This window comes from Podarcis raffonei, chromosome 8 (genome assembly GCF_027172205.1).
Source record: "Podarcis raffonei isolate rPodRaf1 chromosome 8, rPodRaf1.pri, whole genome shotgun sequence".
Classification (NCBI taxonomy): domain Eukaryota; kingdom Metazoa; phylum Chordata; class Lepidosauria; order Squamata; family Lacertidae; genus Podarcis; species Podarcis raffonei.
In genome coordinates this window covers 49,001,752-49,017,521 of record NC_070609.1, presented here as the reverse complement: position 1 = coordinate 49,017,521, position 15,770 = coordinate 49,001,752, and the positions used below count along the sequence as shown (strand labels likewise).

General features: G+C 49.6%; 1 protein-coding gene across 2 annotated transcripts; it reads left to right on the top strand.

Moving 5' to 3' along the window:
- Nucleotides 1-3,114: 3,114 nt before the first annotated feature.
- Nucleotides 3,115-15,012, top strand: DEF8 (differentially expressed in FDCP 8 homolog). 2 transcript variants are annotated; one of them, XM_053399896.1, is made up of 12 exons: nt 3,115-3,250; nt 6,654-6,788; nt 7,757-7,857; nt 8,168-8,317; nt 9,085-9,226; nt 10,063-10,227; nt 11,479-11,606; nt 11,752-11,865; nt 12,064-12,144; nt 12,596-12,736; nt 13,850-13,959; nt 14,090-15,012. In XM_053399896.1, exons 2-12 carry the CDS (start codon nt 6,665-6,667, stop codon nt 14,190-14,192), a joined length of 1,359 nt encoding a protein of 452 aa, XP_053255871.1. In that variant the 5' UTR covers nt 3,115-3,250; nt 6,654-6,664; the 3' UTR covers nt 14,193-15,012. The 2 variants fall into 2 exon arrangements, with proteins under 2 accessions (XP_053255871.1, XP_053255872.1); XM_053399897.1 differs by lacking the exon at nt 11,752-11,865.
- Nucleotides 15,013-15,770: the final 758 nt, after the last annotated feature.

Here is a 15,770-nt window from a genome sequence, read left to right as displayed (position 1 = left end):
GGGGTGCGCTTTGGGATAGAAATTCAGGCCTCCCCTCTTATCAGCAGAATGAGTGGGAGGTCCCCTACATGCAATGGAATGGCCTTGCCATAATTGGAAAGTAAGTAACACATTCCTCTATGAGCAGGAGGGCCATGAAGTCCAGCATCTAAAATGATTTAACACCACTGCTATGCTTAGAACAGTTGCCTCCCAGATCCTGGGGTCAAGCTGGGAGGAGCTATGAAATGGCCACTGCTGCAGGAGGTAGCTGCGCATCTGGCTCTGCTTAAGAACTGATTTACTCACAGGGCTGGCTTCAGCACATGGTGAGCCTTTGGCCAAGAACCCCCCTCTCACCTGAATGTGCTTATATAGGCCATAAGTTGTGCCACAGGATTTGTGGGACTGGGTCAAGAGAGAGACAATGTGCAGCTTTCCACTTGGGTGGCAGATGGTTAGGAATGAGCCTGCGGGTGTTGTGACACTGGTGTGACTCCTCTCAATGGGCCCCTCAGTTAGCTGAGCCTCAAGAAATGCCTAGTGAGAAGGCTGGCTCTTGGCAGCAGCTGTGATCTGCGGGGCGAATCCTAAAGTGAGGATTGGCTCAGTGATGTGTGCAGCACACCAGATGTCTTCAGGGTGGTGGAACAGCCTATTCTAACACTCCACCTACATGGCTGATGGGAATGACACCTGGCAGAATGCAGACCTTACCCCAAAAATAGTAAGATAGTTTTGCACTGGAAAGAACACACTCCTGCCTCTAATGACAACTGCTAAGATTCAAATGTTTGCTGCAACAGTGGACCACCTATGTAACTTACTACAGAATAACCTGAAGCTATGATCACTCTTGGAATCCAGTTGAACCAGCCTTCACCAACCTGGTGGTCTCCAGACATTGTTGGACTACAACTCCCATAGCACCGATGGGAGCTTTAGTCCAACCACATCTGGAGACCACCAGGTTGAAGACTCTAGGATAGCAGTTCATCTTTTCTACCTTACTATGGTCCTGCTGCTGCAGACTAGGGCAGTCTTTCTGGAAGTTCCTTCTGAGCAGTGTCCTGCAGGATGGCCCTCAGCAGCACCATATCAAAGATGCCTCCTGGGACCCACCCAACATTGCTGAGGTCCAATGGTGTATTCTGCACCCTTTAACCTGCCACACTGGCATTTTCAGGAAGGTGCCTTATTCTGAGTCATTCTGCCATCTAGCTCAGCACTGTAGACTCTACAGCTCCCAAGGTTTTCAGACGCAAGGCGTTTATTTCCTGCCAGACACCAAGATGCTTCTGATTGAACCTCAGGCTGTGTGATGGCCTGGGACTTGGAGCCAGAGCCAGAGGAGTCTCAGTTCACACCAGATCCTTTGCCTCAGGTGGCATCTGAACCAAGTCTGGGGCCTGATTCTGAAGAGCCCCAGTCTGCACAGGTTCCCCTGCAACAAGCACCAGCTGGGCTGAGTCAGGGGCCTGAGCCTGCCCTGGCTCCAGATGCAGGGATTACCTCATTGCCTTCAGCTGCGCAATCACTTACAGCTGCTCCACTACCAGTTGGGTCAGGAGAGGCTGAGGCGGCCTCTGGATGTAGTAACCCATCGACATCTCCCAAGCTGCAGAGGCTGAGGTCTGAGAGAAGGAGAGACCTGAGTATTCACAGGAGGAGTGCGCACCTTTGGGCGAGACAGGGAGGTGAGTCACTGGGGGATCAGGACCCCGACAGAGATAAAAGGCTGCTGGACCCCGCCCCAGGTTGAGGGAGCAACGTTGCTGTTTGCCAGAACCTGCCTGTGATCCTGTGCCTTGCCTGGTTTCCTGCCTCGTGTCCTGCCTTGGCCCTGTCAAACTGACTCCTCGCGGAACCCTTGGATTTGGGACCAGACCTGGACCGCGTTACTTGGCTTATTCCTGGGCCTAGCACAGGCTGCCTGCCTGCAAAACATATGCTCTACCACTAAGTTTATGACACTTCCCCAGGGAACACAAGAAGCCACCATATACCGAGTCAGGATATTGATCCATCTAGCTCAATATTGCTTACACTGATTCACAGCTCTCTGGGATTTCAGGCAGGAATCTCTCTCCCATACCTGGAGACACCAGGGATTGAACCTGTTACCTTCCTCATGCATGGAGGTTTTAGCCCCAACTCGAAATGTAAAGGGGAACTTTCTACCTACCACTTTAGGTTATTTTTCTATACATATATAATTTGTGTATTATAAATGCACTGCAACAGGATGGGCTTATATAGTGAAATCTTACTACTTAACATGAATAGAAACAAAAGAAAGCAAAATGAGAAACCCTTTCTCAAAGCCATAAAAGATATCTGACGTAACCACAAGTGCCCCCACTGCTATGTAAGCTGTTCACCAATGTAACGACGGCCTGGTAGGCTGACTTTTGAGCAGAGAGAGTGACATGTTCCCTGCCCTTTACCGGTCGCAAGAAGCACCAGGACCTTTCAGGAGCCTCGGCTTGTTTCTTGGCATTTGCACCCTGCCTTTTGTGGGCCCTGCCTGGCGTGGACCACCTTCGGGGTTTGCCGGGGGGTCATGCTCCAGCCACAAAGACCATCCCATCCTCCTTTCTCCTTGTCCTTGCATATCCTTGGGAAGGGCTCTCTCGGGACTCTCTTGCGAGACAGACACAGACTCCCTACACATCTAGAACTTTTATTCACTCCCTTTTTTCAGGACCTCTCAAGAAAAGTCAGAAGGGATCCCATCGTGCAAATCAATTAAATGAAATGGGGCGGTGGCCGCGGACAAGGGCTCCCAGTACTTCTGCCCTGATGTTTTTACATTAGTCAAAGACTGTCCGTAGTCGAGGTCTTGTTTGAGGGAGGACTGACAGCTGTCTTTGCTCAGGGCTTGCGCGGTCTGCACTGCAGGGAAGCGGGCTGCTCCGAGCCAGGATGCCGAGCCCCCTTCCCTCTGCGAAGCGTATCTCCTTTTCAATTTACAAGGGCTTGTCTCGGGCCCTGCAAAGGGACCCGCAGGCCTTTCTGCAGCGGCGCCCCCTCCCGGGCCTTGGAGGCGCCGCCGTGCCGCGGCTCCTCCACGCCGCGCGGGGGCAGCAGCGGGCAGGTCCGCGCGGGCCTGTTTAGGCGGCGCTCGTCGCTGGCCAAGGCTTGGCTGGGGGCGCCCCGCCGAGTTGCCATGTAGCGAGCCGAAGAAACGGCGCGTCCGGGCCGGGCAGAGGCGCGGGCAGCCGGGCCGGGCCAGGCCGCATCCCCCCCACCCACCCCCATGGGCGCGCAGGTAAGGGCCGCGGAGCGCAGGGGGCTCTTCCGGGCTTCTCCCCCTCGGGAAAGGGGGTCCCTGGGGTCGCGGAGTGGGGGGTGTTAGGTGCTCCCCTCTCTCGCTGCGCCCCTCGCCGTCGCCTCGGGTCTCCGGGGTGCCTCGGTTTCCCCGTCTGCCAACCTTTCAGGTCGATTGAGGCGGGGTAGGAAGCGGCTCGGGGTTGCTTGAGGACGCGGCTCCCCACCCCCACCCTCGAAAGTGGGAGAAAAAAGCCCTGCACCTCCTTCCCCTCCCGCGCCTCGAGCTCTGGCTCTACTGCTCCCCACGCAGGACCCTCTTCCCTCCTTCGACCCGGCAAGAGACTTCGCCGCCCGGTGGGACACAGCAGGTCTTGAGCGTGCAGCCTGGCTCACTTGCTGAAGCCCTCTGGCTTCGCTCCTGGTCGTGCCCTCCCTCTGGGACCGCCCTTCACGCCTCTCTCTCTCTCTCTCTCCCCCCATAATAATAATTCAGTTATGGGCCCCTTCTGATCTTGTTTTCGTTGTTTACACCCGCCCGAGGCCTCTCGCAGCCTCTTCCAAAAAAGCACAAATCTGAAAGGCAAAGCCTGTGAAAACCCGTTTCAAAACGTACGCCACACGAAAGAGAAAGGACGTGGAAGGCCATTTAGGGCTGAAAAACCTCATTCTCCCTGCCTTGAAAGTGTGGTTTAATATCCAGATACACTCTGGTCGCAGGTGACAGGAGGGGGTGGCCTTTGGGGCTCCTCTCTTGGCTCTGCAGTTCCCCATTTCTGCTCCCCTGATTCTCACAGAGGAGCCCCAAGACACTCAGTTCTCTGCACTTCCACAGTTGCCTCTCTGCCTTCTGCATCTGTTCTTTCATGCTGCTTTGGGTGCCTGGAAATGCCCTCTGTGCCAGCTTTTGCTGCTGCACCAAGTGTGCATGTGTGCATGTGGTGAGCACCTTGGACACTAACAGCCTCATGTGATCGGTAGGTGCAGAATGTGGGACAAAGGATGCTTTCTAGCTGTGGTAATGGGTTTGCTGGTACAGTACACTGGCCTTGCCATTTACAGAAAAGTAGGCTAAGACAAGAGCCCACCAGTTGCTTTGGCAGGAGCATCTGCTCAGTGGTTAGAGCATCTGCTTTGCATGCAGAAGACCCCAGGTCCAATCCCTGATGGTATCTCTAGGGAGGGATGCAAAAGGCTCCTTAATCTGAGCCCTTGGATAGCAGCTGCCAGTCAGTGTAGACAGTACTGAGCCATATGTACCAATGGTCTTACTCCTTTGTATATTCCTATAAGCGTGCAACCAACAGTGCCATACCAGGTGTTTTGCACTACAATTTTCATTAGCCTCAGTGAGCACTGCTGTTGCGGGCATCTGGAGGGCACCAAGTTGATGAAGGCTGGTTTAATGTGTTCTTCAAAGTATAATGTTATATGTAGCACAAACTGAGGTATTTCATCAGGTTTACTCATTTTTCAAAAAGAAAAAGATTTTAAAGTCAGCCAGATTTTCCCCCCTGCTGCTTATATTTTATTTTGTTTATTTCACTATTTGTAGATTGCCTTTCAGGCTGTTCACATCATATTAAAGACACAAAATTATACAACCCTGAGGTTGTAAATGTTAAATTCTATACACCTAGAAAACTAAAATAGCAGCATCTAAAAAAACAACACAAACAACCAGCAGAATAAAGCTGAGCTGGAAGCAGGAGGTTTTTCTTTTTTAAAAAAATGCCTTAACACAAAGCAAACATCACTTTTCTAAAGTGATGTGGACAACCTTAGAGCTCAATTATCTATGTCTTCATGATGAAAAAAAGGCTTCTTGGATTCTATTTGAGTTGTTTCCGGTGGTTAGTAAAGGGAAGGTGCTAATAGCCCAACAAAGTGAAGATGATGTCATTTTAAAGGTTCCTTAGAGCATGAGACAGAAGGGAAGAGCAGTTAATGGAAGGTTCTCATATATGCACTTAAATCTCAGTAGGGAAGTTGGAACAGAATGGTAAAAAGAGATTTGTACAATAACATGCTTGGAAATCTGTATTTCTTTGGTAATAGTTATCCTAATAATGATAATAATTTTTGTGTGGTTGTCACCCCACCAACTGATTCCTTGCCATCAAGGGACAATGAGACAAGGCTGATTGATGTCATGCTGGTTTCAAATTCATTTAGCTGGCTTTCTTACTAGCCCTTCTCTGAGGGTCCCTAGATAACCATCAGTGGTCATGTGATGTTATGGACAACTCCATTGTTGGAGGCTCCAATTCCCAAAGAGGAAGGCTAAGCATGGTTACATATAAAAAGTAGTCTCTCAAGCAAGTGTGGTTGTATGCATCAGGGGTGGTCTTGGCCATGTGAACTACTCTTCGTCAACAGTGTTAGAAACTGGGATAGAAAACTTAGGAGCCAAATGGCTCCTGGGTTGTGGGCACTTTTAATTTATTATTTTGATAAGCATGAACTAATATGCAATTCTCATAAGTGACACATTGTTAATATAACATTTTAGCAGAAATTGTTAATATATGTTTAATTTGGGGTTTACAATAAAAATATTGGTACCGTACTTCAGTTTTCAAAATATTCTACCCTTTATTGTTAAACTCCTTAACATATTGTCTATCCTTAACATATACTTCAAGGCTTCAAAGCACATACATTTCTGTAATCCTTGAGTGTCAGCCAGGCACAAAAAATGGCACCCAGACTTTTTGAGTGCTTGCAAATGGGGAATCTTTAGGTGCAAAATACGCCTGGTGCCCTGCTAATTTTAGACCCTGTTCCTCAACCTGGTGGCCTCTGGGTGTTTTGGATTACAACTACCATCAGTCCCAGCCAGCACAGCACAAAGGATTGTATTCAACTAAGCCCTACTCAGAGTACACCCATTATAATTGGTGGTCATGTCCATTAACTTTGAGGGGCCTACTGTGAGTAAGAGTGGTAGCAAATATGACCACAGATGTCTGAAGGGCACCAGGTTGGGGAAGTTTGATATAGACTCAAAGTGGCCAAAGTTTGCCTAGCTGTGCTGTCCACTGGAGTTCTTGGGGATTCCAGGAAGGAACTGGCAGTGACATCATTGTGCAGGAAGGGATGACACCTGACTGATGCACAGGAGCTGCCCGGCTGGATGCCTGCATGACTCTGCACAGTTATTGTGTAGCCATCAAAGGCTGCAGAACTGGCTTTACTACCATCTGGGGGACAAACAAGCCTGAGAAGGTGCCTATGAAGGCAGGAGCCATATGGGAGACACCATCCAGAGTGGCTTCTGGCTGGTCTGGGCCCTTATGAGGAGCAGACAAGCCAACTTGTCTACACCAGGAGTGGGGTCTGCCTAGTCCTAACGTGTGACACCTCTAGCCCCTCACCTTGGCTTCTGTGTGTGGCTTTGGCAGGTCGGACTGCTATGGAATATGACGAGAAGCTGGCTCGTTTCCGGCAGGGCCACCTCAACCCGTTCAACAAGGCCCCGCTGCAAAGCCAGCATGACCAGAAGACTGGGGAGACTGGAGAGGAGTTTCAGCAGAAAGGTGAGTAAGGCAGCTGAGTTCTCCCCTTGGGTAGGGCTCATAAGAGCGTAATATTGAAGCTTGAAGTTAGACCCACTTAAGAAGAGGGGACATCTGTGTATGTGCAGAGCGTCTTTTGGGCCAGTGCCATCTGCTCAGGCTTACAGATGCTGTCCAAAGTCTCTGGCCTTGTCTGCTCCTGCTTCCTACAATCCTTTGAAATGCAGGTACCGAGAATTGTACCTAAAGCCCTTTGGCATGTAAATATCTGGTACTTTTCATATATATAGTTCAAGTGAAGCCCTGTATAACCTCAGAATCAACACCACAGTCACCAAGACTCCTTTTGGTCTCGTGGGCATAGAGGAAGACAGGAGACTGTGGCCTTTCAAATTCAGTGAGTAGGAGGGGACATGGTTCACCCTCCAGATAACTTCTATGAAAGCTGACCTGCTACTTCCTTCCCTTGGTGGAGAAATGAGGTGACCCCTTTCTGACATGGACCTCCTAGCCACAGAAAAAGAGGAGCTGGAGGAAAGGCAGGGGGCAAGAACAGATTTGGACCTAGGCAGGTAGGTCTGATGTCTACATAAAAAGAACCTGCCAATGGCTCATCTAGTCCACCATCCTGTTCTCACGGGGCCAACCAGATGCCTGGGGGAAACCTGCAAGCCGGATCTGTGTACAAGAGCAACACACACACACTCCCCAGTGGTTTTCAGCAACTAGTATTCAGAAGCATTGCTGCCTCTGGCTGTGGCGGCAGAGCATGACCACCATGGCTAGAGACATGGCACTGCGTAGCAGCTCCTCATACATTCTTTCAAGAAACTGGACACAGAGTTTCCCTTGCACAGCTTTGGGTGGCTTATTGTGAGGCAGGCACCCTCTGAGACCCAGGCAAGCCGATGTTTGTATGTGAGAGGGAGGGAGGGAATGTTGCAATTCTCTTCCCTCCTGACACTTTTGCTTCTCTTTGCTCCTTGTAGGCTTGAAGCTGGGCTTGTCCCCCGAGGAGGAGGCTGAGTTCCACTGTTCGGAGCGCACCATGGACTTGGGTCTGGCAGAGGATCACTTCTCGCGCCCAGTGGTGAGGAGGAAGGAGGGACGCTTCTGCATTCTGGCCTTGGGCTTGCTGCCCCACCCCCCAATTGTACCTAAAGATTTTTATGTATCTGGAGAAAAGTAGCACTTAAAATCCCTGATGCCAATCCAAACATTAAACAGCCAGCCCACCATTCCCGACCTTCGAGAGCAGGCCACCTCTCTGGCTCCACCAGATCACTGGGGCCACAAGGATATGGCCAGCCTAGACCACTCGGCTGTGGGGGCAGTTGTGCAGAGGTTGTCCCTCTGCCTCTGCACTGACAGTCCCTTGGTGATCTGCTCTTCCTTTGCAGGGCTTGTTCCTGGCCTCTGATGTCGAGCAGCTGCGGCAGGCAATTGAAGAGTGCAAGCAGAGGATTTTGGAGCTCCCTGATAACTCGGAGAAGCAAAAAGATGCCGTAGTGCGGCTCATCCATCTGCGGCTCAAACTCCAGGAGCTGAAGGTGCACAGACAGGCTTGTAGAGGGGCATGTCCTCACCATAGGATGGGCTTGAGGGATAGAGCTCTGGCGTCTTCTTTCTGCCAGAGGAGTGAGAAATCCAATACTTCTTTCTTGCTTTAGTTCAAGGTGCAAAATTTGTAGTGGGTGGCAAACTTGCAGGTGCATCGTATGATCATGAGAGCCAGCATGCTGGACTGGATGCAAGATTGCTGTGGACCTCAGATGCACCAGCTGAATCTCTGCTCAGCCATGTTGCTCAAAAGCCTCAGTCTGAGATGAGACAGTCCCCCACCCTGCATCTCTGGGCTTCTAGATCAGGGGGCATAGCCCCCAGCAAGGCTGAGGCGCAGCAAATCTCAACTTAGCCACTACACCATGCTGGCTTTCTGTTTAAGATCTAGCTGTTTTAAAGATATCTTTATTGCTATCTACAGGGTGAGCCCAGGGGTGGAACACCTATGGGGGTCATCCAGCTGTTGTTGTTGGACTCCAACTCTGATCAGCCCTATCAGCTGATATGGCCAAAGCGCAAGGGTGGTGGGAGCTGGAGTTCAGCAATGCTTAAATGGCCACTGGCTCCCCACCCCACAATTGCTTTAAATAATTCTCCTTTTTTTGTAGTTGTTTTGCAGCCCTTTGGGCAGTGGGGAAGGGCACAGCATGGCTTGGACTTCCAGAAGTGGGGAGAGAGGGAGGATAAAATCACAAGGCCCTTGTTGGGGGCCATGATTGAACATCCCTATGTGGCCTGCCTTTCCCTATTGCAGGATCCCAGTGAGGATGAACCCAACATCCGGGTGATTCTGGAGCATCGCTTCTACAAGGAGAAGAGCAAGAGTGTGAAGCAGACCTGTGACAAGTGCAGCACCATCATCTGGGGACTCCTTCAGACCTGGTATACCTGCACAGGTGAGAAGCCACACACCCACATCCCCTCCCCTGGGGACCAGGAGTAGGAGGAGCTCCAATGGGAGATCAATTGCTGTTCCTCCTTCCAGAGCAGCGGTGGGGAACCTCTGGCCTAGTGGCAGGGGGCAGGGGTCCTGTGAGGCCATTTCCCCCAAGCCACACCCAAATATAGGGCAGGTGAAGACATGGCTGAAAAGGACCAAGTGTGTAACCTGTGGCCCTCCCAGATATTGCTAGACTACAGCTCCCATCATGCCTGATCATTGGCCATGCTGACCAGGGCTGATAGGAGTTGGACTCCAGCAATACCTGGAAGACTACCTACTTTGAGGCTCTGTTGCCAGAAGAAAGTTGTCTGCATGAACTGGATAGAAATTCAAAGCAGATGCTTGAAATAAAGTCTTATTCTGGTTGCAGCATGGCCTGGATTCTGCAGTGCAGTAAAAAAATACCTACCAACAAGTGTTCTGGCCTCATCCTTTTAGGAGGGCACAAATATTACTCTCCCTCCTCATTCCTGTTGGCCTCCTCATTGTTCTGCCTATCAGGAAGTAGAAGCACTGTGAGTTCTTCCTAGGCTCAGTGGGGAAGATCCTGTAGGGCCTAAATCTTATTCTACCTGCCATGGATATTGTCTCTTTTTATGCAGTACTGTCTTTTTATGTCCTGTGGAACTCCCTGGCACACAACTTAGAGTTTTCAAGCCTTCTGTGAATTAGCTTGAGGTCCTGTTGTGAAGTGTCCCCGGAGAGACCTTTAGAGAGGAGATACGGGGGGAGGACTGCTGCTGTTGGGGCCCTGTGGCTTCCTCATGCTTTCCTCTTTTTCCTCCCCAGGTTGTTCCTATCGCTGCCATAGCAAGTGCCTGAACCTCATCACCAAGCCATGTGTCCGCTCCAAGGTCAGCCACCAGGCTGAGTATGAGCTCAGCATCTGCCCAGAGACAGGGTTGGACAGCCAGGACTACCGCTGTGCTGAGTGCCGGGTGCCCATCTCTCTCAGTAAGTGTTGGGGCGAGACTGGCTGGGGCTATCCAGACCAGGGGAAGGGGGAACCCCTGGCTCACCAGGCTTAATTTGGCCCACCTGTAGGACACTTGATGTCAGGTGTGGGGCAGGTAAAGATGTGGCTGGTCCAGAGGGGTTTTGTGGGCCAAACAGCTGGCCAGCAGCGCCTGCAAAGCCCTCTGCATGGTATTTTGCAGCTGACCACAAGCAGCTGATTGTTGGGCTTTGCATAACTCCATGTGCATTACTGTGCAAGCTCCAACGATCAGCTGCTTGGCCATGCAGGAAAAAAGGGCCACCTGACATCACTGTTATGCTGGATGATTGATGGGTGAGTGGCCTTGCCTGCCCTTTCAAACTTTGCTGTGAGAGAGCAGGGGATATAAAGGGTCTGGTTTGCTGGGCAGATCCAGTTCCCCAGCTCTGACCTAAACCTTCTGGAGCCTGTAGGGTGCCTTCTCTGCCCCTTCCATATGCCCACATGGACCGAGGGAAAGTGCCATGAGTCATGGTCAGATACCCACCACCCCACTTCTGGAACCTCTCCAGGCACTAGCTGTGAGGACTTAAACCAGCCTTGGACTAAAACTCCCATGACTCAGCCAGCTTTGCCGTCTGACGCTGGGACAGAGGGTAGTTGTTGTCAAACAGTAAACGGAGGTCAATCTGACCCATGTTTTCCCATAATTATTTTGTAAGTTGGTGAATTCTCCAGTTAAGATTTGGCATGCATTTTAGTGGCAACTACTGGTTGCCTTCCCTTCCCTTCTCACCTAGAAAACTTGTACAGTGATCTGTAAGTCCGTGGTATGACCTGTGCACATTCATGCAGGGTTGTTTTTGTTTTTAAATGAATGGTGCGATCTTACCCTTTTGCTGGTTCATACAGGCATGGCTGAGTCGTTTTGCTCAGAGCTCTGCTGCTTGGACAAGGACTCCAAAGAGGCAGGATTTAGTGGGCTGGAAGTGCAGCTCAGGAACAGAGTGAATCCTTTGCATGTCAGGAGTCCCAGCTGTGAGCCAAGGCACCTCCAGTCAAAAGATCCCAGGAGCAGAAAGCTTGGAAAGCCCCCTCCCTATAGCTGTGAGCTGCATTGCTGCCCGTCAGGGTAGACAGGACTGCTTTTAGTGGCTCTAAACCTTACTGGCCATTTGTTGCCAGAGTTCTGCCCAACCCCTTGGGAGTTTTGAAGATAGTGCTGCTTACCTCGACTGACCTGCCTCTTTCCCTCTGTCCCGCTGCAGGGGGAGTTCCAAGTGAGGCCCGGCAGTGTGACTACACTGGCCTCTATTACTGTAGCAACTGCCACTGGAACGACCAAGCTGTCATCCCTGCCAGGGTCATCCACAACTGGGACTTTGAACCCCGCAAGGTCTGTGCTCAAGTTTCCCAATACCAAAGGCCTTCTGTTGTCAGAAGTTGTAGCGAGTGGCATTAGAAGAGGACAGAGCAGGGATGGGGAACCCCATTGCTGTTGCCACTGTTGTCCATCCTTAATTGGTCACTGTGATTTCCAGGTATCTCGGTGCAGCATGCGCTACCTTGCCCTGATGGTGTCACGGCCGGTACTCAAACTGCGTGAGATTAACCCTCTTCTGTTCAACTATGTTGAGGAGCTGGTGGAGATCCGGGTGAGCATAGGAGGAGTCTGAGAGGGTACACTTGGCCTGAAACCTCTTCTTGATGTGTGCATGGGGAAGTATTTGGGGTTCGAATGAGATGTGTCCTGTACTGATATTCTAGCACCCAAAAGAGAGGTTCACATTACTGGGGAAAGACTGCCTGGCCAAGTGTTTCAAGGGAGTCTTTCTCTCCCTCTCCCTTTGCAGAAGCTGCGCCAGGACATTCTCCTTATGAAACCGTACTTCATCACCTGCAAGGAAGCTATGGAGGCTCGGCTCTTGCTCCAGGTCAGGAGGAGAGATGGACCAGCCAGCTGCAGTTTTCTCTTATGTCCATTTTAAGCCCAGTATAGGGGACCACTTACAAAACGTTGGGCGTTTATGTGCTTAGCCTCCCTTACACATAAAACCAGGTGGCTTCAGGATTTCATTTGTTTATAAGCATATTTCTAAATGGCCTGCTCATTCAAAAAATATTTATCAGTGGTATATAATAAATCTCAAAAAAATGGTAAAGCCTTAAAATACAGAACAAATGACCAAAACTGAACCACGTTAACTCTAAAAATGCTTGGGGAGGCTGGGATGTTTTCAGCAGGCATTCAAGGGACAACCATTAAACAGAGGAGCCTTTGAGTTCTTTACTCATACCCCACTTGCAGTTCCATGCTTTGTCTTGCCCTCTGCCCCAAATTCATCCGGTTGTGGCGGACAATAAGCAATCGTGCTCTCCCTTCAGCTGCAGGATCGGCAACACTTTGTGGAGAACGACGACATGTACTCACTGCAAGACCTGATTGACATCAATGCTGGGCGCCTCAGCTGCTCCCTTACTGAGACCCACACGCTCTTTGCCAAACACATCAAACTGGATTGTGAGGTGAGGGTTCAGCAGTTGGCATTCAGAAGTACTGGTGTTGCTTTATACTGTGCATTATTAAACTCTGAAATTTACTGCTACAGGATAATGGCAATGGCCACCAATTGAAGTAGTGATAAAAGGGAATCGGGCAAATTCATGGACAAAGCTAGCAGTGGCCAGTAGCAGGATGGTCAGGTGCAAAAAGGGTCATCCCTCAGCAGTTTTAACATTATGTAGGACAACATACATCTCCTAAAATGCCCAGTGAAGGAGCCCTGTCCTCTTTCACTTCAAGCCACATCTAGCTACTAGTCAGGGTGGCTCTATGCTATCTCCAGGATCAGAGGAACCATGCCTCTGAAGGCATGTTGCTGAGGAACAAGAGTTGGAGAGTGCTGTGTTGTGCTCCTGACCTGTCTGTGTGCTTCCTTGAGCCATCTGATTGGCTTCTAGTAAAAGGGGTGCTAGACTAGTTACACTTTTGGTCTGATCCAGCAGAGGTGTTCTTATGTTACTGTGATTCTTAGCAATTGACAGGCCCGTTTTCCACCTCCATGAATTTGTCTAAACCCTCTTTAAAGCCCTCTAAACTGATAGCCATCATCACCCATCTTGTGGTAGTGGAGTTCCTTACAGCATATGCTGTATGATGGTGGACCATATTTTGTCTGCCCTGAATCAATTTCATCACATGATCCCAAGTTCTAATATTCTGAGACATTGTACTGACCTTTGGCATTACACAAATACATTACTGACAGGTAGTCTATAAGAGGAAGGAAAACTTGTTTCTTTCATATATAATCTTATAATTTTATTTATTTAAGAATATTTATAATTTGCTTAATCTTAAAGATAAATCTTTACCCCCACTATGTCTTCTTCATTCAATGCAGCACTTTATAGTACATGGCATTTCCCCAGAATATGTTGCTGTTGGGGAAAATGCAGTTCCCCCTCTGCAAGATTAGCACACCCATGTGGTTGTATTAGTGTTGTAGGCACCCAGTAGCAAGCAGGAAACCTCTATGGTGTCATTATGAGCCCAGCAACTCCACCCAACCTCTGTTCACTGGCAGTGGAAGTAGAAGCTGAAACTGACTCACTGGCCTTCCTTTCTCATTTTTACAGCGGTGCCAAGCAAAGGGTTTTGTGTGTGAGCTCTGCAAAGAGGGGGATGTGCTCTTTCCCTTTGACAGCCACACCTCCATGTGCATGGACTGCTCAGCTGTCTTCCACAGGTGAGCCCCAGAGCTATGATCTGGCTTGCACCAGTGCTAAATGTGTGGGTTCAAGTCAGGCAGTGAGAGGTAGCTCCTGCCTCTCATCCAGATGAACAAAACTGACGATCCTTTGTGTCTCCTTTTGCAGGGACTGTTATTATGACAACTCCACAACGTGTCCCAAGTGTGCTCGGCTAAATCTGAGAAAGCAGTCGCTGCTCAGAGACCCCAGTGTGGAGCTGCAGGCTTAGAGGTGCCTTTCCTTGGCTGGAGGGAGATGTCACAAAGGAACATGGCAAGCCCAGGATGCTGGGTTTCACCTGTACTTGCCTGGGAGGAGATCAACCCAGATTGGCAAGGAGGAGAACCTTCACAGGAGTGCAGCTGGGAATTGCTTCTCTAAAGGTTCCGGGAAATGATGCTGCAGGACAAGTGTCCTAGATTCTCTCTCACTAGAAGAGCCTTTGAGACTGCTCAGCACATCAGACGTTGCAGACTCTCCCTACCTGAAATCATGAGACTGGGTTCAAGAGAGCACTGTCCTCACAGGACACAGGGTTTTGGGTGTGAGGAGGACAAGCTTTTGGGCCAGGGTTTATTCATGGCAGATCCTGCTAGGCTGAAAAACATTGGAGAAAGGGCCGACTGACTGTGATGCGAAACATTTGCTAGCAGCTTTCCTCGGCTGTTGCTTATTAACGCCACCGCTCTATGCTGGCACATGACATTGAGAGTGCCCCTGTGGCTTCCGTTTTGACAGTGATACATCAGCATGGAAGATGATCCGAGGCAGGTGGGCTTAGGGATGATATGATATCTAGAATTCATTCCCTCTAACTTAGATGCATAAAGTATCTGTGCTGGAGATCGGGTATGTGGGAGAGAAGAGAAGATGCCCTTTTCTTCTTCACCATCCCCATGGCTTTTGGTGATGGCAACACAAGGACTGGATGGATGATGAACTTGGAACAGGCCCCAACAGCCAGTGAGAAGAGACTGGAGTGGGGCACTTCAACCACAGTAATTTATCACGAGCACTAAAATCACTTTAAATAAAGCCGTGTGAAACTCTGGCTGCGTTACTATGATTTTAAGTTCTGCCTGCACAGACCTTGTCTTCTGCAAATATGTTACCTTCCTTTTCCTCTCCTGGAAGGCTTCAATGTTGCATCCTCTGGAGATATTCAAGACAGTTTGTGGCCAAACATAACGTGAGGGCAGATAGCTAGTGCTATTACTTATTAAGATAAATTAACTTGAGATCACATGTCCAAGTAACAGAGACCATGTTGTAAAATGTGATGCATATGTGGTAGTTATCTGCTTTTCATTCTTGGGGTGCCCTTAGCCCCTTTGTCTCTATCTGAACTAAGGAGCTTCAGGTGCAAGGAAGTTGCAAATACAACGGGTTCATCTTTGGTATGTGTGCAGCTCAGTAACTTGCAATTGAGCCTGTAAATTGTGTTAACTGTAACATGATTTTATTCAGTGGTCTGAAAGCTCCAAGTGATTTGTTATAGTTGTTTCATAAATGTAAGTCCATAGCTGGTAAGTAGGCATGTGCAAGTTCAGATGGATTGTAGAGGGATGTGGGAAGAGGAAACATGGGTTTCAACTTCTATCAGCTGGTTGAACAGAGTTATTTTAACATCACAAAGCTGCTATTATCCTAGGCTCAGCCAAGCAGGTACCACAATAGTCCTGCTCCCTTTGGCTTGATACCACAACACAGTGTTACCAAAAAAGTTTTCCTTGCCCTACCACAACCTATTGGGCATACTAGGGCAGAAGGGACGAGGTACATATGAGATTTAGCAGCCAGGTAAGAA